The sequence below is a fragment of the Alosa pseudoharengus genome, unplaced genomic scaffold (assembly GCF_046254945.1).
Source record: "Alosa pseudoharengus isolate Yale_2024_CS ecotype anadromous, Long Island Sound unplaced genomic scaffold, YU_APseudo_1.1 YU_APseudo_1.1_scf_24, whole genome shotgun sequence".
NCBI lineage: Eukaryota > Metazoa > Chordata > Actinopteri > Clupeiformes > Clupeidae > Alosa > Alosa pseudoharengus.
The window spans coordinates 8,768,251-8,790,332 of record NW_027468689.1 but is presented as its reverse complement, the minus strand read 5'-3'; the positions used below and the strand labels follow the sequence as shown (position 1 = coordinate 8,790,332).

The following is a 22,082-nucleotide window of genomic DNA, read 5'->3' as shown; positions in this document are numbered from 1 at the left end:
TGGCTGAACGTTACATCGCGGAGATGCACCATTGGTTTAAAACAGATGATCTGTTGATGGTTAAACGATTTATTAAGGGTTTGTATCGTCACCAAAACATACGTTAACCATATTAATATGGTTGATTTGGTTTGCCTAGATTTACTCTGTTGTCTCACTAAACATATACCATAATATTTGGAATGGGATGCTAAAAAATAGTCCCACAGACGAAACTTCCGGTATTTGCTGTCATTTGGCAATACCATGGCAGTGCTCGACTGAGTCACAAGCCTGAGGATGACTGCAGATGTTTACTACTGCATGAGCTAAGTCGTCTGTGTTTCATCAAACCACGGTTATGCGAACGGTATGTAATAGGTGGAAGATATATCTGGGATTTCATTGCATTTGGGATATTGCAACTCAGGTGAATGGTCATGTGGACTGAGCAAACTGCGTTTCCTCATAGTTGTTATCAGCATGTGAAATTGACTCCGTACGGTGCCGGTTGTAGAATTGTCTGCAAATATTAGCTGTTCCATTTGCCATACCAGATGGTTATAATGACACAATGTTTTCAGAACAGGCGGAACATCAGCCATAAGAATGCGGAGTCGGAGCAACTCGGGTGTCAGATTGGATGGATTCGCCAGGCTCGTGCAGGAGACAATTTTGTGTCATCAGGTGGGTGATCAGATTCTTACTTTCTCTCCAGTTTGTGTTTGACACTTTTCGTGTTATTCCTAATGGCCTTATGAGGGTAACCCCGTTAACCAAAACTGCTAACTGCCCATTCCAGGAGGAGGCTAAATTTGCCCTTGCTGGTGTTCCCTTCAAATAAACAGCATCACATGACCAAAGGTCGTCTTTAAATAGACAGGGGTGAAAAATATTTGTATTATCTTCAACACCTAAGTAGGCTACTGGAGAGCCTCCCTGACTGATGCTTTCTGTGAAAGCATATGGCTCTTCAACAGTGTGAGGTGTAACATGAACCCAGGGTCAGTGCACCCTAGACTCTAAGCAATTAGACCAGTTTTTGATTTTGTTGCCTGGTTGATTTAGAATCCAGTGACAGGCCTTCTACCGGCCAGTGCCCAACAGAAGGATGCCTGGGTCAGGGACAATGTGTACAGCATACTGGCCGTATGGGGACTGGGCATGGCCTACCGGAAAAATGCTGACCGCGATGAAGACAAGGCTAAGGCCTATGAACTTGAACAGGTGGATTTCAGTCCATTGTATTATTCCGCTGTTTGTGTGAAGTGATGTGCATTTCAGCTGTTGACCTTGCTGTTTACAGAGTGTCGTCAAGCTGATGCAAGGCCTTCTGCAGTGTATGATGAGACAGGTGGGATGTTCTTTCAGTTCACAATTCCACACCTTAGTTTGTGTATGTAAGTGTAAAACCTCTCTCAGAGACCGTTTCTTGTTTGCGTCACCACTTAACTCCGAGTCATCATGTCCCATTATAGTTTCAGTGCAAATGACAATGGCAAATGGTTGCATTGAAACTGGAATGTGGTGTAGTAGGTGCATGTATGTCAATTCCACGTGTTCCTTTTTTGCTTGCTGAGCATGTCCGTGTTCCTGCAGGTGGCAAAGGTCGAGAAGTTCAAACACACCCAGAGCACCAAGGACTGCCTGCATGCCAAGTACCACACTGGCACCTGTGCAACTGTCGTTGGGGACGATCAGTGGGGGCACCTGCAGGTGGACGCCACCTCCCTCTATCTGCTCTACCTGGCACAGATGACCGCCTCAGGTCAGGCACGCCCGGGGGTCCACCTAGTTAAGATCTTTAGTGGGTGTAGGACTAGGGTAGGACTATCCGCAATATTTGGTTCAGGTCAAATGGCTGTATTGAAGGGTCACTTGGTGGTCCTTGTTACTTGATATGAGTCGTGTACTTATTTGGATATAAATTGGTTATTATAATACTAAAATGTGCTTTACAATCCTACCAGGTCTGCACATTATTTCAAACTTGGATGAAGTGGCTTTCATCCAGAACTTGGTTTTCTACATTGAGGCTGCGTATAAAGTTGCTGTGAGTTTGGCCCTGCATTTACAATGACCATCTTTAGTCCAGATATACTTTCACTCACACATGTTTCCTCTCCCTGACATGGGTTTGTATGCGTAGGACTATGGCATCTGGGAGAGAGGGGACAAAACCAATAAGGGGATCCCAGAGCTCAATGGAAGTTCTGTGGGAATGGCAAAGGTATGACAGAGGTCAATGGCAATTACACTGCAGATATACATTAGTTGTAGTTGTAGTTAGTAATGTATATTTCCTTCAGATTTGATATGTGTGTGTGTGTGTGTGTGTGTATGAAAGGGAATATCAGATGTTATTATTTTTAAAATATTAAGGCTGCCCTGGAGGCCATTGATGAGCTGGACTTGTTTGGCGCTCACGGCGGGCCCAAATCAGTTATTCATGTACTCCCAGACGAGGTGGAACGCTGCCAGGTAGGTCTGCATCTTACTGCTCCATTTATGCAAGTTGACTAACTAGCTTGACAGGCAAGTTTGCTTGCAGTGATCGAGACTGCCACACTTTGGCAATGATAAAAGCTAATTAGCTTTAGCCTCTGATTACAAACACGCTTTTTCCCCCAGTCGATTCTGTGCTCCATGCTTCCGAGGGCCTCCACATCAAAGGAGATCGATGCTGGACTTCTGTCAGTCATCTCTTTCCCTGCGTTTGCTGTGGAGGATGCTGACCTGGTGAATCTGACGAAGGGAGAGATCATCTCCAAGCTGCAGGTACTTTCCTCTCACAGAAAGGCCAAGAAACATCATTTGATTAGCGTTAGGATGAGCGTGAATGAATGAGTGACATAATTTCACTCTGTCTCAAATGGCATACTTACACTTTAATACACTTCAGTACAATTTAATGCAGTGCCCTGTGTGCTTACTCGTGGAGTGTGTGAATTTCACTTAAATAGGAACATTTAAATATAACTTTAATTGGTGTCCTCTATTTGACAGTGACATAGTCATACTGTGTCAAAACATGAGCAGTTTATGTTATAACTTATGCCTCCGTAGTACCTCCGTAGTACCTCCGTAGTACCTCCGTAAAGAGTATTTTCCACTGCTGCTTCCCCATTTTTTAACCGTGATTATCTCGAGTTTGAAAATGCTCTCTCCCCTTCCGCTATGTAGCCAAGATGGTGTCCGTTGAGGGCGAAAACATTCAACTTTTTGACCGTTATGTGCACCATCCGGGGACTAGCAGGGCACTTTGTGTCATTGGAATTTTCAGTGTGAACGCACTCATGCACTTAAATTAGGTATTGTGAGTGCACAAATACGCCATTTGAGACACAGTGATAATTTGATTAGCTTTAGCATGAGTGGGATGGAAGGAGTGACTCAGACATACCTATTGTCTATGTATTTACATAACAGGGTCGGTATGGTTGCTGCCGATTTATTAGAGATGGATACAGGACTCCAAAGGAGGTATGTGCTGTTGTGAACCTATACATAATTCCCTCTTCGAAATCTTTGTTAACCTGATTTGACAAACAGACCAGAGGTCCTGATTGATTGAAAAGGGTTACATATTGAAAAGTGTTACCTCCACCTTTGCAGGACCCCACCCGCCTCCATTATGATCCCGCTGAGTTGAAGCTTTTTGAGAACATTGAGTGTGAATGGCCAGTGTTTTGGACCTACCTCATTATAGACGGGGTTTTTAACGAAGACCACGTGCAGGTAGGACTCTCCTTCTGACTGGGCTGTAGCTACATCACTCCGGCTTGTCTCTTTGGAAAGCTGTGAAACTGTGTTTCTCTTTAGGATTTGCATCACATTAAATGGCTGGAATGGGTCACCGCAGGACACTGTGCTCACGGCCAGAGATTATACTCATGTTTGTCCACAAGGAGGTGGTGTGTCCCGGCAGGTAACTGCCTATTTGTTGAACAGGTTCAGGAGTACAGAGAGGCTCTGGATGAAGTCCTGATCCGTGGGAAGAATGGGATCCGACTGGTGCCTGAGCTCTACGCTGTACCTGCAGAAAAGGTAAAAGTGTGCTCATAGCTGACCCTGTCCATAAACAAATGCTGTCCCAGACAATTTGAGGTTGCAGATCAGAAAAAAAAAAAGAAATCTGGATTGTGTTCATCTTGATGCTGCCCCTCAGGTGGAGGAGGAGTACCGGAGCCCTCACACAGTGGACAGAGTCGCTGCTGGCCAACTACCTCACCTGTGGGGACAGTCCCTTTACATCATAAGCTGTCTGCTAGCAGAGGTAATAGCCTTTTTGATTGAAATATTAGCACTAGTTATTTTGGTCACGGATCCATACAATGATACCATATATAAGCAGTGAATACCACTTAAATTATTTATTATATTTCTTTTTTATATAGATTCTATGAATGATGCACTGACTGGAGAGCACTTTAAATTGTGTTGTACCTGTGACAATGACAATAAAGATATATTCTATTATTTTCTATTCTATTCTAAGAATGTAGGATATGAAATGAAAAAAATATAGAATGAATTCAATGCTTTTGTATTTTAGCAATTTGTAATGTACAGTTTTGCTTTGTTTCTCTCTCTGTCTAGGGATTCTTGGCTCCAGGAGAGATAGATCCTCTCAACAGGAGATTCTCCACCTGCTTCAAACCTGATGTTGTTGTGCAGGGTAGGGGGGGATTTTGACATTCAAGCATATCATGCCTTAATATACATTCAATTTGTGTAGCCAAGGACATTTGAGCCTTGTGTCATATGGCTGGAGTGAGTGTATGAGAAACTTTAAAACTGTTTGTTAAACTGCCCTGCCTGAGGCTGTGTGGTTTACACTGCTAGTGAGTGTGGTGGCAGAGACTGACCAGATCCAGGCACTGCTGAGGAACCACGCCATTGATGTGGAGACGGAGTCTGAGGTGCAGCCCATCCGGATCATGCCCGCTCGGATACTCAGCCACATCTACGCCAAACTGGGTACGCCTGCTGCCATTCTGCCAGTTTCCTGGTTATTTCTAATCAAATTGGAATTAACTTTAGTGTTTGGGGTGGGTTTTTTTTTGCAGGGAACTGCAAGAAGCTGAATTTGACTGGTCGACCTTACAGGCATATTGGGGTTTTGGGAACTTCAAAGTTTTACGAGCTGAGAAATCGTACCTATGCGTTCACGCCTCAGGTGAAGACTCCTTTTTTTAAACCCATATCCAGTATTTTTAAATCTACTTGACTCTACTGTGTGTGGATTGGCAGTTGATTTGCTTCACCACTTTCTTATAGTTCATTGACCAGCACCATTTCTACCTGGCACTGGATAATCAGATGATAGTGGAGATGTTGCGTAATGAGCTGGCCTACCTCTCCAGCCGTTGGAGAATGACTGGAAGGCCAACTCTGACCTTTCCCATCACCAAGAGCATGCTGGGTAAGCTTTGAATACTTCTCATTCACCAATATCTTAATAATGGTTTTGACATCTAAATGTTTTCAGTTTGATCCTTACTTGTATTCTTCTTCAGTGGATGAAGGTGAAAGCATTGACCCATGTATCCTGTCCACCCTGAGAAAGTTACAAGATGGATACTTTGGAGGGGCAAGGCAAGTATATCTGCATGCAGCAAAACATTTCAAAGGGCTGTTTATCTCTCAGTCTTCAGCTGTCAGACTATTTTGCTCCTCCTAGATAATTTTGTGCTTATTGCACTGTACTGTTTATCAGGTTTTGATCGCGATCTTGTAATGTACACCGTAGGCACAGAGAAATTGCGCTCTGTTAATTATGCCAATAAAGCAATTAGAGGATGGTGCATCATGATCATCACTTAAAGGAACATGCCAAATTAACTTTTTGCCATCTACCTCAAAGGCTAAGTGAAACAACCCACTTCTATTGAACTATGCCAAGCTAGGCTAACAAGGTCTGGTGTTGATGGCCTGGTGTTGATGGCCTGGTGTTGATGGCTTGGTGTTGATGGCTTGGTGTTGATGGCCTGGTGTTAATGGTCTGGTGTTGATAATCTGGTGCTGATGATCTGGTATTAATCCCTAGTGCTGATGGTCTGGTGTTGATGATCTGGTGTTAATGGTCTGGTGTTGATAATCTGGTGTTGATGATCTGGTATTGATCCCTAGTGCTGATGGTCTGGTGTTGATGATCTGGTGTTGATGATCTGGTATTGATCCCTAGTGCTGATGGTCTGGTGTTGATGATCTGGTATTGATCCCTAGTGCTGATGGTCTGGTGTTAATGGTCTGGTGTTGATGGTCTGGTGTTGATGATCTGGTGTTGATCCCTAGTGCTGATGGTCTGGTGTTAATGGTCTGGTGTTGATGGTCTGGTGTTGATGGTCTGGTGTTAATGGCCTGGTGTTAATGGTCTGGTGTTGATCCCTAGTGTTGATGGCCTGATGTGTCCTTCTTAGGGTCCAGATGGGAACTCTGTCCAGCTTCCTCACCACCTCCTTTCACACCCAGCTCAGCTTTATGGACACAGACTCAGATGACAACTTCCTGGAGGATGAGGAGGACGAGGAAGATGATGAGGAGGAAGAAGAGAGTTATGCTACGGCAGGTACCGACTCATGACTCAGCACTTTGTAGCAGATGTGATTCTGTTGTTGTCATTAATGTGAGGCAGAAGATATAACATTAATATTCGGTCACGGGGGAAGTGCACAGTACCCCATTTTAACCCTGGCATATCATTAAGATGTTTCTATTTAATAATTCAGTACCTTTTTCATTATTGGGTCTGTTAAATGCATATATTTTTATATATATATATATATATATATATATATATATATATATATATATATATATATATAGTCTATGGTTAAATGCGTGTTTGTGTGGCAGTGTCAGTGGGCAGCGCCAGGAAGGACCTGTTTGATCAGTACCTCACGGATCTTGTGCAGAGCACTGAGGCCAAAAGTCATCTCCCTCCCATCCAGAGGGGGCAGCACCATGTCTTCAGTGCGGAGCACACTACCCGAGATATCCTGTCCTTCATGGCTCAGGTCCAGGGCCTCAACATCCCCAGTGAGTCTGTGACCCAGGACAGGTTTGACTGTACCAGAGATGTCATGTACACTAGACACAACACACTACACAACACTAGACCTATAAGTTCACTAAGTGCTCCTAATTGCATTTGATTATTTAATTTTGTAGGTGTAAAGTTAATAAATCAGGAGATGTTGCAAGCAGTTGTAAAAGGTCTCCCAGGTTTATTTCTCCCCATAAATGTGTTTTGTGTTACAGAAGCTTCAATGTTCTTGCCTGTTACCTCTGTGATGAATAAGCACCGCAAGTCTTTGAACCTGCTGGTGGTGCCTCAACACCATCACCACCCCACACCACCAGCGAAGGCAAGTCATTCTCCATACAGATGCTGAGAAAGTTCTAGGCCCTTTAACCCTAGGGTTTTATATTTATGAATTCTTCAGATATTTCAGATATAGAAGACATGTTAAATTCCTATATAGACATACAGCTGTATTCTTCTGTAAATCGTGTCGGTGTGAATGTGTCCCCAACTATATTCCTCTGTAAGTCGTGTCGGTGTGAATGTGTCCCCAGGCACACAGCGCTGATCTGCACCTGCCACGTGATACTCAGGGGAACACGGACTTCGCCTCGCTGGTCAGACAGTTGAAGGAGTGTCCCACTCTCCAGGACCAGGCCGATATCCTCTACATCCTCTATGCCATGAAGTGAGAGTCGACGCCTCACACAGACGCCCACATGCGCCAGCAACTCATTAGACTGTGTTAGAGGCTAGAGTGTTAGAGGCTAGAGTGTTAGAGGTTACAGTGTTAGAGGCTAGAGTGTTAGAGGCTAGAGTGTTAGAGGTTAGTGTTAGAGTTTAGAGATTAGAGTGTTAGAGGTTAGTGTTCGAGTTTAAAGTGTTAGAGGTTAGAGTTTAGAGTTAGAGGTTAGTGTTAGAGGTTAGTGTTAGAGGCTAGAGTGTTAGAGGCTAGAGTGTTAGAGGTTAGAGAGTAAGAGGTTAGTGTGTTAGAGTTTAAAGTGTTAGAGGTTAGTGTTAGAGTTTAGAGATTAGAGTGTTAGAGGTTAGTGTTTAGAGGTTAGAGATTAGAGGTTAGAGATTAGAGTTTTAGAGGTTAGAGTTTAGAGGTTAGTGTTAGAGGTTAGTGTTAGAGGTTAGTGTTAGAGGCTAGAGTGTTAGAGGTTAGAGAGTTAGAGGTTAGTGTGTTAGAGTTTAAAGTGTTAGAGGTTAGTGTTAGAGTTTAGAGATTAGAGATTAGAGTGTTGGAGGTTATTCACCTTCACACTGTGTTGTTTGTTTGTTTGTTTGTGCGTCTGCATCCACAGGGGACCAGACTGGATTGTAAATTTGTCTGGGTCTGGTGGTGGGGCCACTGTACGCTCCCTGATCGAGGAGCTGTATGTCAGGGCTGGATCAAGCAAGGAGTGGGGTCTTATCCGATACATATCTGGCATCTTGCATAAGAGGGTGGAGGTTCTTGCTGAGGTAAGGATATTGAGTACATTTGTCTGTGAATATGACCGTCTGCTCTTTAGCTTTGTTGGTGTGTGTTTGTGTTGGGTGAGCCCAGGCCTGCACTGACCTCACCACTGTTTTGCTTTGTGTTTGTGTGTGTGTGTTGTGTGTGTGTGTGTGTGTGTGTGTGTGTGTGTGTGTGTGTGTGTGTGTGTGTGTGTGTGTGTGTGTGTGTGTGTGTGTGTGTGTGTGTGTGTGTGTGTGTGTGTGTGTGTGTGTGTGTGTTTGTGTTGGGTGGTGTGTGTGTGTGTTGTGTGAACCCAGGCATGCACTGACCTCATCTCCCACCAGAAGCAGCTAACAGTGGGCCTCCCCCCAGAGCCGCGAGAGAAAGTCATCTCCGCGTAGGTGTCCCACACTCAACAAGTCCTCAGAAAAAACAAATGAACACACCCCTCAATCTGTTTTGCTCTGCTTTGCTGTGTGTGTGTGTGTGTGTGTGTGTGTGTGTAATAAGACCACCTGGAAAGTAGCCCGTAAGTTTGAGACCCCTTTATTTGGCAAACCACTTGTTCATCGTCTGATTTTCTTTTGCTCTGTTTAAAGCGTCAAACACTGACTGACTGTTCTGTAATTTTGCAATGACATTTTTACAAAACAGTGTATATGATATCTTTAATCTTCTCTTTACAACTCCAGTCCTTTACCACCCGAGGAACTCAACACATTGATCTATGAGGCCAGTGGACAAGACATCAGCATTGCAGTCCTTACTCAGGTCAGAGTCCTAAGACATATTACACAGTGAAACAAAAACAACCCAGAGATGACCGGAAATATGCCTGACGGATTGCATGTCTAGAGTATGGATGAAAAATAGCACTGTCTATAGTGCCTAGACCCTGTTCTTAGGAGGATTTTTGTTCTTCCTGTTGTAATTTTCCCTGCTCTCTCCCTGTCACTTCCTCTCAGGAGATCATGGTGTACTTGGCCATGTATATCCGCTCGCAGCCGGCCCTCTTCGGGGACATGTTGCGCCTGCGCATCGGCCTCATCATGCAGGTGATGGCCACAGAGTTGGCCCGCAGCCTCCACTGCTCTGGTACGTGACCAGACATTCTGTTTATATACCACCACAGGCCTCAGTTTATACACCACCACAGAACCCAATAGTGATTCAGTTTATACACCACCACAGGCCTCAGTTTATATACAACCACAGACCTTAGTTTATATACCACAGGCCTCAGTTTATATACCACAGGCCTCCGTTTATATACCACAGGCCTCAGTTTATATACCAAAGACTTCAGTTTATATACCACCAGACCCCAATACTGATTCAGTTTCTACACCACCACAGGCCTCAATACTAATTCAGTTTATATTTATATTATATTATAGTTTATATACCACCACAGACCTCAGTGTATATGTCACAGGCCCCAACACTAATTAGGTTTATACACCACCACAGACCTCAGTTTATATACCACATGCCTCAGTTTATACCACAGGCCTGAGTTTATATACCACAGGCCTCAGTTTATACCACAGGCCTCAGTTTTATACCACCACAGGCCCCAATACTGATTCAGTTTATACACCACCACAAACCTCAGTTTATATACCACCACAGAGCTCAATTTATACACCTACAGACCTCAATACTGATTCAGTTTATATACCACAGACCTCAGTTTATATACCACCACAGACCTCAGTTTATACACCCACAGACCTCAATACTGATTCAGTTTATATACCACAGACCTCAGTTTATATACCACCACAGACCTCAGTTTATACACCCACAGACCTCAATACTGATTCAGTTTATATACCACAGACGTCAGTTGATATACCACCATAGACCTCAGTTTATATACCACCACAGACCTCAGTTTATATAGCACCACAGACCTCAGTTTATATACCACCACAGCCACCAATACTGATCCTGTTTCACAGAGGACTGAACTAATTTGGTCTTTAAGCTAAACAAGCAAATTTCCAGTTGCTTGAGTAATACTGTTTTCGTTTGTTATTTATATTTATTGTGAAAACATTAACACAGCATTTTATTGTGAAAACATTTGTCTACAAGTGTCAAGAAAAGGGAAATAATTCTTTCCATTTACTCAGCTTGTTTACTTGTATTGTAGGCCTACCTAGCCTTCTACAGTTATGTTCAAGCCTATTAGCTCATGTTAATGTAATGCTACATCAGACTTCATCCATCTGGTCTCTGTTCCTCGTTCTCCCTCCATCTTTCACTGGCTTCAGGTGAGGAGGCCTCTGAGAGCTTGATGAACCTCAGTCCATCAGACATGAAGAACTTGCTCCATCACATCTTAAGTGGGAAAGAGTTTGGGGTGGAGAGGAGTGGTGAGTAGCTTCAACTCTAGTAATTCTCCTCTGAAAACTATATTCGGTCTTAACATACAGGGGAGAATGACGTCTTAAAATATATGTGTGTGTGTGTGTGTGTGTGTGTGTGTGTGTTAGTGCGGCCACTTGAGTCCACGGCTACCAGCCCAGCCATCTCCATTCATGAGCTGGGGCATACGGGAGCCACCAAGACCGAGCGCACTGGGATCAGAAAACTGAAGAGTGAGATCAAACAGGTACACACACTAGAAATAGGGAACAGATTAAATGCAGTGCCTATGCTCTGTACTGATGCTTTTGCATGACATATTTCAGTTAACTTAGTGAATTTGAAGAAAACGGATTTACCTTTGTTAACAGTTTTTCAACTGATGTCTTGCCGTTTGTAAGATAATTGTTATAAGTGGTTTCAGACCATGCTTGTAATATAATTGTCTTAGATGGTTTCAGATGATGTGATACAATCACAAGATGGATCCTAAATGTTCCCCTGTAGGAATTGGGAAATGCTTTTAAAAATGTATCATCCTGAACTTTCAATTTCTACTTTCTTCTTTTTTCATACCCAGTATGGGAAAACAAATGGTTATTTTTTGATGAACCAGTGATCATGTAAACAACTGGCTTCCCTCTGATTTCAGCTGGATGACTCGAGGCCTGCAAGCGTGGGTTGAGTTTGTTGCCATATTTATAGGCATGCCGACTCTTAATCCACAGTGCTAGCCCACCACTCAGTCCCATAACATATACGACTTCACCCGCTTAACTCTGATCATATCCACAGTTTGTAGATGCTTGGGAAAGCTGTCATATCATCCCTGCTAAATACCATGAGCCTCTGTTGACATTATAATCTCACGTTGCTCCGGTCTTCATGTTCTGTCTGTCCTGGGGTTAACCTCTGTGTATTATGCAATCTTGATTATGCTTATGAGATGTCTGATGTCTGTTTTCTTGTGTGCTTTTGTCTTGTGTGAGTGGCTTCATTTAAGACTACATAACTGACTATGACATTACATTTATTCATAATCAGTGATAAACTGAATACTATATTACAAACTTTGCAAATTAAGTTTGGCAAGTCTAAGTGTGAGACCTCTGTTTTGTATCTTATATTTACAAAACATGCGTGCGTGCGTGCGTTTTCTATCTGTGTGTGTGTGTATGAGTGTGTGTGTGTCTGTGTGTGCATGCGTGTATGCCTTTTCTATGTGTGTGTGTGTCTGTGCGTGTGTCTGTGTGTGTGTCTGTGCGTGTGTGTGTGTGTGTGTGTGTGTGCGTGCATGCATGTATGCCTTTTCTATTTGTGCGTGTGTGTGTGCGTGCGTGTGCGTGTGTGTGTATGTGTGTGTGCCTTTTCTATCTCTGTAGATCTTCAGCAGCTCCTACTCCATCAGCAGCAATGTCACGTCCCCCCGCTCTACGGTAAACCTGGCCTCCTGAGGAACACACACACACACACACACTCAAACCGCTCTATGGTAAACCTGGCCTCCTGAGGAACACACACACACACACACACACTCACCGCTCTATGGTAAACCTGGCCACCTGAGGAACACACGCACACACACTCACCGCTCTACAGTAAACCTGGTCTCCTGAGAAATGGCCCTCTTCCACACACAACCTCCCGTGCATGCACAATCCTCTTCCACACACAACTTCCTGTGCACACAAACATTTAGGCCTTACTTTGAAGCACCGAGATTCGCTTGCTGCTGGATGCCAGTGTGAAACGTTCTTTTTAAATATATATATATATAATTATGAACGTGAAACATTAATACACTGCTTTGGCCTGTACTTTTTAGCTGGCTGTACTTTGAAACAGTTTTTATATATATATTGTATATAATGTGCAATCTTGTATATTTATAATTACGAACGTAAAAGAGTAATGCACTGCTCGTTACATTTGTCGTTTCACTATTTCTTGCAGTATTTCATGACAACCCACAAAATCACAGCATTAATACATGTAATCAGGTTCTGAAATAAAGAAATTTGCATTGAGTTACAGTAGTGTCTGTTGCATTCTGGGTGCAACTGAATGTTTATGAAACATAAACACATATCTTTAATGTAACGCTAAAGGCTACATTTTAAACCATTTTACACTGTGCATGCTATCTTGCCACTATTTCTACTGTATCTTTGCCTGCAGTTTGATTGTGTAATCGCTTTTCTGTTGCCTATGTGAAAGCTCACTCACTTCTTGTGCTGGTCTGCTTCATTCATTTCAACGTGACCACTTCTCTGCCCTCATGTTCCGTCAACCTGTCATTTGTCAATACATTATGGAAGCGTAAAACATGCCTTGTATAGACCCTTTCAAGAGAGTTCCATTATCAGCATCATAGTTGGCCCCACAAGGCTTCCGTTTTAACATTCCATATGTTATCTTAATGCAGAGGAAGTAGATTGGGAACCAAATAGAACGTTCAAGCATTGTTTTTGTTTTTATTGTTGAAAGGGTCTATACTTAACCCCACACATTTCCCCCACCTGCAGAGATGCAGCAGCCCCTCCACCCCCAGTGGCATCCTGTCCCCCACTGGCTCCCTGGACCCGCAGCTGGCCTGGGAGGAGCGGCAGGGCCAGTGGCTGCGGCGCCGGCGTCTGGACGGAGCCATCAACCGCGTGCCCATGGGTTTCTACCAGAAGGTCTGGAAGATTCTGCAGAAGTGCCACGGCTTGTCCATCGCTGGCTACGTGCTGCCATCCTCCACCACACGAGAGGTAGGCTGCTGCAGGACAGAGCGGAAGAGATGAAACTCGTGTTGCTGTATCATCAGCTTTCAAATGAAACTGGTTTAAAATTAATGTTTGGAATTAAATTATGGACATTTCAAGCTAATAAAAAGGTTCAGGATGATGTAGAGTTGAAAAATAATGGTCATAGCCTTCAGGCTATAACCTTCTGTGAACACTGAACAGCTCTATCTCACTAAAACAGTTGAGCTTCAGTTCACTGGAATAGAAGTAAAGCTTACATATAGACTTAATCGTGTGCATAATCCACCCGTAATATGGAAACCAGCTCATACCCTTGGGAAATGGTGTAGTTTAGGCTATGACATTCTAAACAGAAGTAGGTCATTAGCTCAAATGGTGGAGTTTAGCACCTCATAAATGTCCACTGATTTGATTTTGCTGCTCATATTGCTCTTATGTCAATACAATTATAGTTATGTTCACCCCACTGAACCAGAGATTTCGGTGTCGGTGGCCATACAGTAGTTGGTGACTGGTCAACATTTTGTTCCCTCACGGCTTGCCGTACTTCAGCATTGTTTTCTTCCGGTTTCGCGGCTTAAACGAAACAGTAACGTTGGTAGTTGGTAGTGAGAGACATGCTTGCGGTGCAAACTAGCTGTGTCGACGCTGCAGTACATCGACTTTATAGACCTAAGGCTTGATAGTTGTGATTCCATCAGAATATAGTGGCGGCATCAACATATAAGAATTTACTTCACCGTGTTCGTCTCAAAGAATCTCGAATTCTCTTACGGACTAGTCTAGTTAACACATGAACACTTAGCCTAACTGTGCTGTTGGGAGATTGTATATAGGGCACTTAGTTATGCCTTAAGTATTTCCAAAATAACTTTTAATCGGAAAATAGCTGAGACGGCCATCACCAGAGTTAACCTACCACAAGAAGACAGATCAGCTGTAAACATGGGACCTCCACCGCAACAACATATGGAGACTGATGTAGCCGCTTCTACCAAGGATTCCAGTAACGTTAGCAAAGTGCATCCATCTGCACCCCCTCAGCCGGTCTCGGATCTCTCGCTGGCACACCCTCGTCCATGTAAACGTAAGTCTAGCAGTTGTGAAAACGGCGAGAATAGCCAAGGACCAATGACTGTAAGGAAGCAACAGCAACCAAAGAAGAAAAAGTTCGAATATGGTAATTACAGCCAGTATTACGGTTACCGGTACTTGGGACTAAATGATGACCCACGCTTAAGGGCTTTTAGGCGTGAGTGGTTCCAGGGAAGAACGGTGCTTGACATTGGCTGCAACGCTGGACATGTAACACTGTTCATTGCCAAGCACTGGAAGCCAAGTAGAATAGTTGGGATGGACATTGATGGTGGGTTGATCTACACTGCAAGACAAAATATCAAACACTACCTTTCAGATACACAAACCAAGGAGGACAATGATAGCATTAAAGATGCAGACCCAGCTGTAGGTGAGGTCTCTGGGAATTCCTTAAATGCTCAGGTGAAGGAAGCTGAAATAGAGAATAACTCAGGGAGCCAACAGGAAGGCCAGTCCACCCCACACATGTCTGGAAATCCCTCAGCGTCTGTGCCTCTCCCTCATATACCCAGTAACCCCCCTGGGAACTTCCCTGAGAATGTGTGCTTTGTTCGAGGTAACTATGTTCTGGAGAGTGACCAGCTCCTGGTCACCCAAAGGGAGGAATACAACGTGATCTTGTGTCTCAGTGTCACCAAGTGGATTCATCTGAACTGGGGCGACGCAGGTCTCAAGCGCCTCTTCCGTCGAGTTTACAAGCATCTTCTGCCTGGAGGGCTCTTCATCCTAGAGCCCCAGCCCTGGGGCTCCTATAACAGGAGAAGAAAGCTCACGGACAGCATCTCCAAGAACTACGCAAGTATCCAGCTCAAACCAGATATGTTTGCCTCATACCTCACGTCTGAGGTGGGCTTCGGAGGCTACAAGCTCATTGGAACACCCAAGAGCTCATCACAAGGCTTTGAGAGACCCATCTATGTTTTTCACAAAGATAACGCACCTTCAGAACAAGTTGCATGATTTTTTTCAAGTGTCTATTTCATGACCCAAGTGAGGAAGTTATGTTAATGTCCTACAGATCAGTCTGTGTGTACTTTTTTATGTGTTGGGAAATGGGATAGAACTGTGTACTTTGCACTTAACTGATGCCTTATTGAAATCCAGAAAGCTAGTCATGACTGACTATGGGAAGACTATGTTGTTGCACTTTTAAATGAATACTTACCGTTAAACATTGTTGACTGCTGTGTTCTTGGGTTTCTGTTTATTAAACATATTTGTTAAACCCTGAATGGGGAGTTTTTCACACACCCACAGTTTAAATAAATATTGATTCAATAAAAATAAAAAAAAAGAATCTGTTTAGCGCATTTGTCATCGTACACGTTCGTCACCACATGAAAATATTTTTTTGATGCACTCACGTCTGTGGCCAGAAGATCCAACTCAACTCAAATCAAAATAAGAGATGATGTCCTACCCTAAATGTAGTCTACCCAGTGCTTTGGACAGGGAACTTTGGACTGCAACTGAAATCAGACCTATGGTCACTATACTACATCACCATCAGGACCCCCGCTTTACACAACCACTGTATTCTATTTGAATTCCTTATATTAGCAAGTTTTTATAATCAGTTACTTTTTGAGATATTTAACATACAGAGGCAACAATAAGCCGGTAGTAGAAATCAAAAGGTTGTGATGTGTAAAATGTGAATAAAAACAGAGCGGTACAAAATATGACCGCCGCCCAGTCCAGCACATTTTTTCCACAAAAAGAAATCACGCTGAAAGGCCTATATGATTCTAACTGTCTCACTAAATTGCATTATCCACACTCAATTCTCACTGGTATCTGCTAGACAACAAGCACCAAAACATGATTAGTTCATAGATTTCACATGTAAAATTCATTTTATACAACCCCACCTCCATCTTGCCTGTTCATAATTATGAGAAATTCTTGATTGTTTGTGTTATGTTTATGTTATGTGTGTGGGTGTGTGTGTGTGTGTGTGTGTGTGTGTGTGTGTGTGCGTGCGAGCGAGATATTCACAGAAAACTGTCTCCGGCCACCTACAGGCCAGTTGGTGTATAGTAACATAAATGAATTTATTCGCTATACATGAAATGAGTGGTTATGGAATGGGTTGACATGGCCCCTTGAGATCAACATACAAAAAAAAAATGGTCCTCCTAAACCTTACGGTTCTCGAGATATTCACAGAAAACTGTGTCTGCCCTACCCTCCTTTCGGGGGGTGCAGTCCAGCGGGGGGGCTACAGATCAAAACGAAAAACGATGGTTCCATGCTATCCATATGGGGTTACATGCCCACCAAGTTTCGTCTACCCCGGTCTTTCAGTGTCCTGGGAATCATTGACAGAAATTTGGACATGCGAAAAAGAAAAAAAAAAAAAAAAAAAATCTGACTAAACCTATATGACCGCCGCTTCGCTGCGCGGCGGTCATAATAATCTGCAAATCTCTTAAACTCACATTTTAGTTGCAAAAAGGACAAGGACAACATATCAAATCAATTTAATGGAAATGTCAAGTTTGAATTTGATGTTTCAAAAAAAGTTGGGATGGGGGTAACAAAATGCTTTGGGTATAAAAAAGAGCATCCCAGAGAGGCAGGGTCTCTTAGAAGTAAAGATTTAGGGGTATTCATCACTGTGTAAACCTGTGTGCACAAATGAAACTGTAATTCTTTTTTAATTCTTTTTAACATGTAATTGTGAAGTATTTGGGGAGTTCATCATCTACAGGACATAATATACAATGCAACCGGAACATTTTCAGACCCTTTTAAGTTTTCCACATTTTGTTATGTTTCAGATTAATCTTAAAGTGGATTCAATTCATTCCATTCGTTTTTTTCCTCATCAATCTACACAGAATGCTCCAACACTCCACAAAAAAGCAGTTCAGAGTGTTTCGTAAATTTATAAAAAAAATAAAAGATTGAAATATTCCATATAAGTATTCAGACCCTTTGTTATGATGCTAGCAATTGAGCTCTGGTGCATCCTACTTCTATCAATGGTCCTTGAGATGCTTCTACAACTTGATTGGAATCCATCTGTGCCTAAATTAATTCACTGGACATTAGTAGGAGAGGCACACATCTCTTTAGATAAGGTCTCACAGTTGATGGTGTATGTCAGAGTGAAAACCAAGCCACGAGGTCAAGAGAATTGTCCGTAGACCTGGGAGACAGGGTTGTGTGAAGACACAGACCTGGGGAAGGATACAAGAACATTTCTGCAGCATTGTAAGTGCCCAAGAGCATGCTAGCCTCCATCATTCTCAAATGGAAAAGTTTGGAACAACCAACAGTCTTCCTAGATCTGGCCGCTCAGCCAAACTGAGTAATCCGGGATGAAGGGCCTTGGTCAGACAGGTAACCAAGGACTCAATGGTCTCTATGAATGAGATCCAGAATTCCTTTGAGAAGATGAGAGAAGCGTAAAGAAGGACAGCCATCGGTGCAGTTCAGTGCCTGGTTTCTTCCACACACAGCTTTGGGAATTGTGGACAAATAGTTCAGTCTTCGTTTCATCAGACCAGATGATTTTATTTCTCATGGTCTGAGAGTCGTTCAGGTGCTTTTTGGGAAACTCCTGGAAAAAATGGCTTCCATCTGGCCACTCTACCATAAAGGCCTGATTGGTGGAGTGCTGCTCATGTAGTGTATAATATACGGTAGAAATGAAAGCTGGTGCCTCAGCCTAAATTTGTCTGCACACGGCCCTGCAGTATCATGCCCTTTTATGGGGATTCACAGGGTGTTTACCTATGCTAATTAAGAACAATTGGCACGCCCTGACAACTTAAGAAGAAATGGTATTCAGCATGATAAGAACAAAACTGTGAATGATTCTGAGGTTTAATAACAGCTTTGTGAATCTGCCTAAGATTTTTTTTAGGACTTCTTAAGAACAGTTAAGACAATTCTTAGGAAGATATTGGTAAATGAGGCTCATTGTTACCCAAGGTCTCCTTTGCAATGTAGCTCGAACGTTATTCCTTATTTTAGGAAGTCACTTTGGATAAAAGTGTAAGACTGCAAAATGAATAAATGTTCATGTAAGAGCGTGTTTAAATAAATGTTACAAATGTCTAATCTATAACAGATGACTGAGGGCGAGATCAAGTTTGCGGTGCACGTTGAGTCGGTGCTGAACCGCGTTCCCCAGCCGGAGTACCGGCAGCTCCTGGTGGAGACCATCATGGTGTTGACGCTGGTGGCAGACATGGAGATCCAGAGCATCGGGGGCATCATCCATATCGATCGCATCGTGCACTCAGCCAATGAGCTGTTTCTGCAGGACCAGGTAATGTAGAGGCATCGTCCACTCAGCCAATGAGCTGTTTCTGCAGGACCAAGTAATGTAGAGCAGAGATGTAACGTAACAAAGTAGAAATACTTAAGTACAGTACTGAAGTATGAATGGGGAGCGGCTGTACTTGAGTTTTTATTTTTCTTCCTACTTTTACTTTTACTTTACTACATTTTTAAAATGAAATGTATACCTTTCACTAGCTGCATTAAATAGAAAGTAGGCCTAAATAATGTACAAATGAAAACAAAAGCCACAGTTTCCATTCAGCATGTTAGATATTTGCAACTCCAATATTTTCTGACCTGCTGTCACCATGGGACACACAGCAATGAATGAAGACATAGTGGCAGAGTTAAGGCCTAGCCAATATAGCTAAGACATAGAACACCAAGGTCTATGTAGGTTGTTCTAAGGAGCTGAATTAAATTAAATTAAATAACTTTTCATTAATAGCATTTCTGTTTAGGCTTTCACAGTGTGTTTATGAAGTGTGATGTAAATGCATTTCTAAACATGTTGGAGAAACTTCATTATAGGCCTATAAAAAGAAACAACAGCAGTGAAAAATGAATGGCAGCCATCAGGTTTAGAAGACATTGTGTATCAAGTTTAGGCACCAAATTTTAAGGTAACTTTTAGTTTTAAGGTGAAGGTTTAAGGTAACTTTTAGCCTATCCAAAGTTCTGACTGCTTTCTTTTTCATTAAAAGCATAGCAAAGGGTGGGGGTTGTCACGTTGTCATGTTTTATAATGGGCTACTTGTCATACTTAAGTACTGTAAATAATAGACACTAAGACTTTTACTTAAGTGGTATGCTTATAGATTACCCTGCTGAAAACAAACAGAAACCAGCTTAAACTCTATGCTGGTTTTTGCTGGTGTAGCTGGTTGGGCCACCAGGTGGACATGTGTGTGACCAGCATGTCGTGTGAGATACAGCTGGTGTAAGATGGTCATGCTGGTTTGCTAGAATGACCAACATAAGCTGGCATGGCCAGTTAAACCAGCAATGTAGACCAGCAGCACCAGCTAAAATGACCAGTTTGAGGTTGTACAACAAGCAAAACCAGCTGAATTACCATCATAAGCTGAGTAAACCAGCCGAAGACATGTTTTTGCAAGAGTTTTGCTGGTCTAGCAGGTCAACCATCATAGGGTGGTCAATAAAGCGAGTCAACAAAATGGTCAACCAGCAAACCACCTTAAGCTGGTCAGGCTGTTTCAGCAGGGTACTTTTACTTAAGTCATTTTCTGATCAGATATCTTCTATGTACTTCTAGTAAGTGTGGGTTTCGGATACTTAATACAACATTGATGTAGAGGCATCGTGTACTCAGCCAATGCGCTGTTCCTGTAGAGCGGAGGCTGATTTTTATGCTATTAATGCAGATTGAAAATGTCAAGGTGATTAACTGATATGGATGGGATTAATAAATAATATGTAGAAAGGGCGTTTAACAGCAAAAGTGTTTTTGCTAGTGATGCTACTGTGTTACATGTTATTTCACAGGTGCAAGGTATTTTGCAGTTTGTTAGCTTGCTATGTGAATTACACATCTGTAAAGGCAAATATTAGTGTTTTGAAGAGCATGATTTTGTCACGTTTGCAGTGGAGTGTAGTCACTGACAGTCCTAAGTACCTGTGTTCCCTCTTGTTTCCGTGGTGATAACAGATTGCCCAAGGGGCCTGTGAGTTCTTCCTGGAGAAAGACACGGACACAGGGATCTGCAACTTCTTCTACGACAGTGCACCCAGTGGGAGCTACGGTACCATGACGTACGTGTCAAAGGCAGTCATGAGCTACGTGCACGACTTCTTACCCAACACCACCTGCTTGATGCAGTGAGAGGATGAAAATCTCCCAACACAAGCGCCACGGCCAGTATCAGCACTACAGTAGGAGACGGTTCAGATGATGTTCATACGTTTATGTTCAATTTAACGGTCATTTGTTTTCAATGAAAATACAAGAATGTATTTCATTGTTTCTGCTAACTGGGAACCAAAACACACAGTATTGACCAGGTTACTTTATAGAGTGATATAAATGCATTTATGCATGTAGATATTTCTCAAACAGTCGATGAACTATATGTTTGTGTATAACCACCCTCATATGCAATGCATAACTTATTTGTGGCTTTAGCTTATGTGTGTCTGGTGTGAAACATGTCCATTGCACTTGTAAGTTGTGCATTTGAAATCGTGTATAATTCCAGTTCAGACTGATCCATCTACATTCCATTGTGTTTGTAGGGCCTTCCTCAGCTAACCAACTACTGAATCAGTAATAACGCATACATTGAGCCAACACTGAAGCAAGAGCTGCTAGAAAAGACTTATAATTCCAGACAAATAACAAATACAATGAAACCTCATCAACTATTCAACACTCTGTGCAGTTATGCTAAGACTGCAATGAATGATTGTAATGTCATGTGGGATAATGCTGCTTGGAATTTTACAGGTAGATGTAGCAGAAAAGCAGAGGAATTCATGTGACTCGTTTCTGCTCTCTTGGGATGAAATCACACATGATTGTCCCACAGTTTGGGTTACACAGGCCAGTTAATAATCAAACATACATGACTATATGTTTATGTATTAGTTTATTTTGTGGGTTACTTTCATAGTATATCAAGGCTTTTGAGTGTTTTTTAAATGTAAATTTAGTTTATTTTAACTATAAATATATAAAGGACCTTCATTTTCTAAATTGAAGAGAACACTTGGATGGATACCAGTCATGTTCTATGGCTGTTGATAAGACATAAATGCTTCATAATATTTATCATTCAAACATATATATATATATATATATAAATATATTGATTCTATCATATAATCAGTTACTGATTTAATATTTTCTGTTGGTTGGTTCAGACCATTAATTTAAATATGATTTTTAGAAAACTTGTTAACAGACACGTATCATGTAACTGATTTATGTAACATCATTAAGACATGATTTTATAACACAAATATGAAACAAAGAATAACAATAAATATTACTTACAGGACATAATGTGGTGGTTGGTTTGAATGGTATTTTGTTATGCTGACGACCATTTTTTTGTGTTTTTTTAAAAAATTAGAATGAGTTTCAGAGAAATGTTAT

The 22,082-nt window shown here is 42.2% G+C and overlaps 2 protein-coding genes across 6 annotated transcripts; both read left to right on the top strand.

Annotated features, from left to right (window-relative positions):
- Positions 1 to 240: 240 nt before the first annotated feature.
- Positions 241 to 21,987, top strand: LOC143142257 (phosphorylase b kinase regulatory subunit alpha, liver isoform-like). 5 transcript variants are annotated; one of them, XM_076303034.1, is made up of 33 exons: positions 241 to 349; positions 569 to 666; positions 1,048 to 1,206; positions 1,286 to 1,333; positions 1,579 to 1,747; positions 1,950 to 2,032; positions 2,129 to 2,209; positions 2,362 to 2,460; positions 2,611 to 2,757; positions 3,409 to 3,462; positions 3,595 to 3,717; positions 3,931 to 4,026; positions 4,148 to 4,255; positions 4,579 to 4,657; positions 4,825 to 4,959; positions 5,049 to 5,158; positions 5,260 to 5,404; positions 5,499 to 5,577; positions 6,402 to 6,550; positions 6,838 to 7,020; positions 7,243 to 7,349; positions 7,561 to 7,694; positions 8,314 to 8,473; positions 8,768 to 8,847; positions 9,143 to 9,221; positions 9,416 to 9,545; positions 10,730 to 10,831; positions 10,952 to 11,070; positions 11,476 to 11,499; positions 12,206 to 12,259; positions 13,349 to 13,576; positions 18,753 to 18,953; positions 20,637 to 21,987. In XM_076303034.1, the coding sequence occupies exons 2-33, from the start codon at positions 589 to 591 to the stop codon at positions 20,808 to 20,810; spliced, it is 3,717 nt and encodes a 1,238-aa protein (XP_076159149.1). In that variant the 5' UTR covers positions 241 to 349; positions 569 to 588; the 3' UTR covers positions 20,811 to 21,987. The 5 variants fall into 5 exon arrangements, with proteins under 5 accessions (XP_076159149.1, XP_076159150.1, XP_076159151.1 ...); XM_076303035.1 differs by having other exon boundaries at positions 564 to 666; XM_076303036.1 differs by having other exon boundaries at positions 241 to 409.
- Positions 13,958 to 16,181, top strand: LOC143142261 (7SK snRNA methylphosphate capping enzyme-like). The gene has a single exon (XM_076303043.1). It carries the CDS (start codon positions 14,519 to 14,521, stop codon positions 15,629 to 15,631), a length of 1,113 nt encoding a protein of 370 aa, XP_076159158.1. The 5' UTR covers positions 13,958 to 14,518; the 3' UTR covers positions 15,632 to 16,181.
- Positions 21,988 to 22,082: the final 95 nt, after the last annotated feature.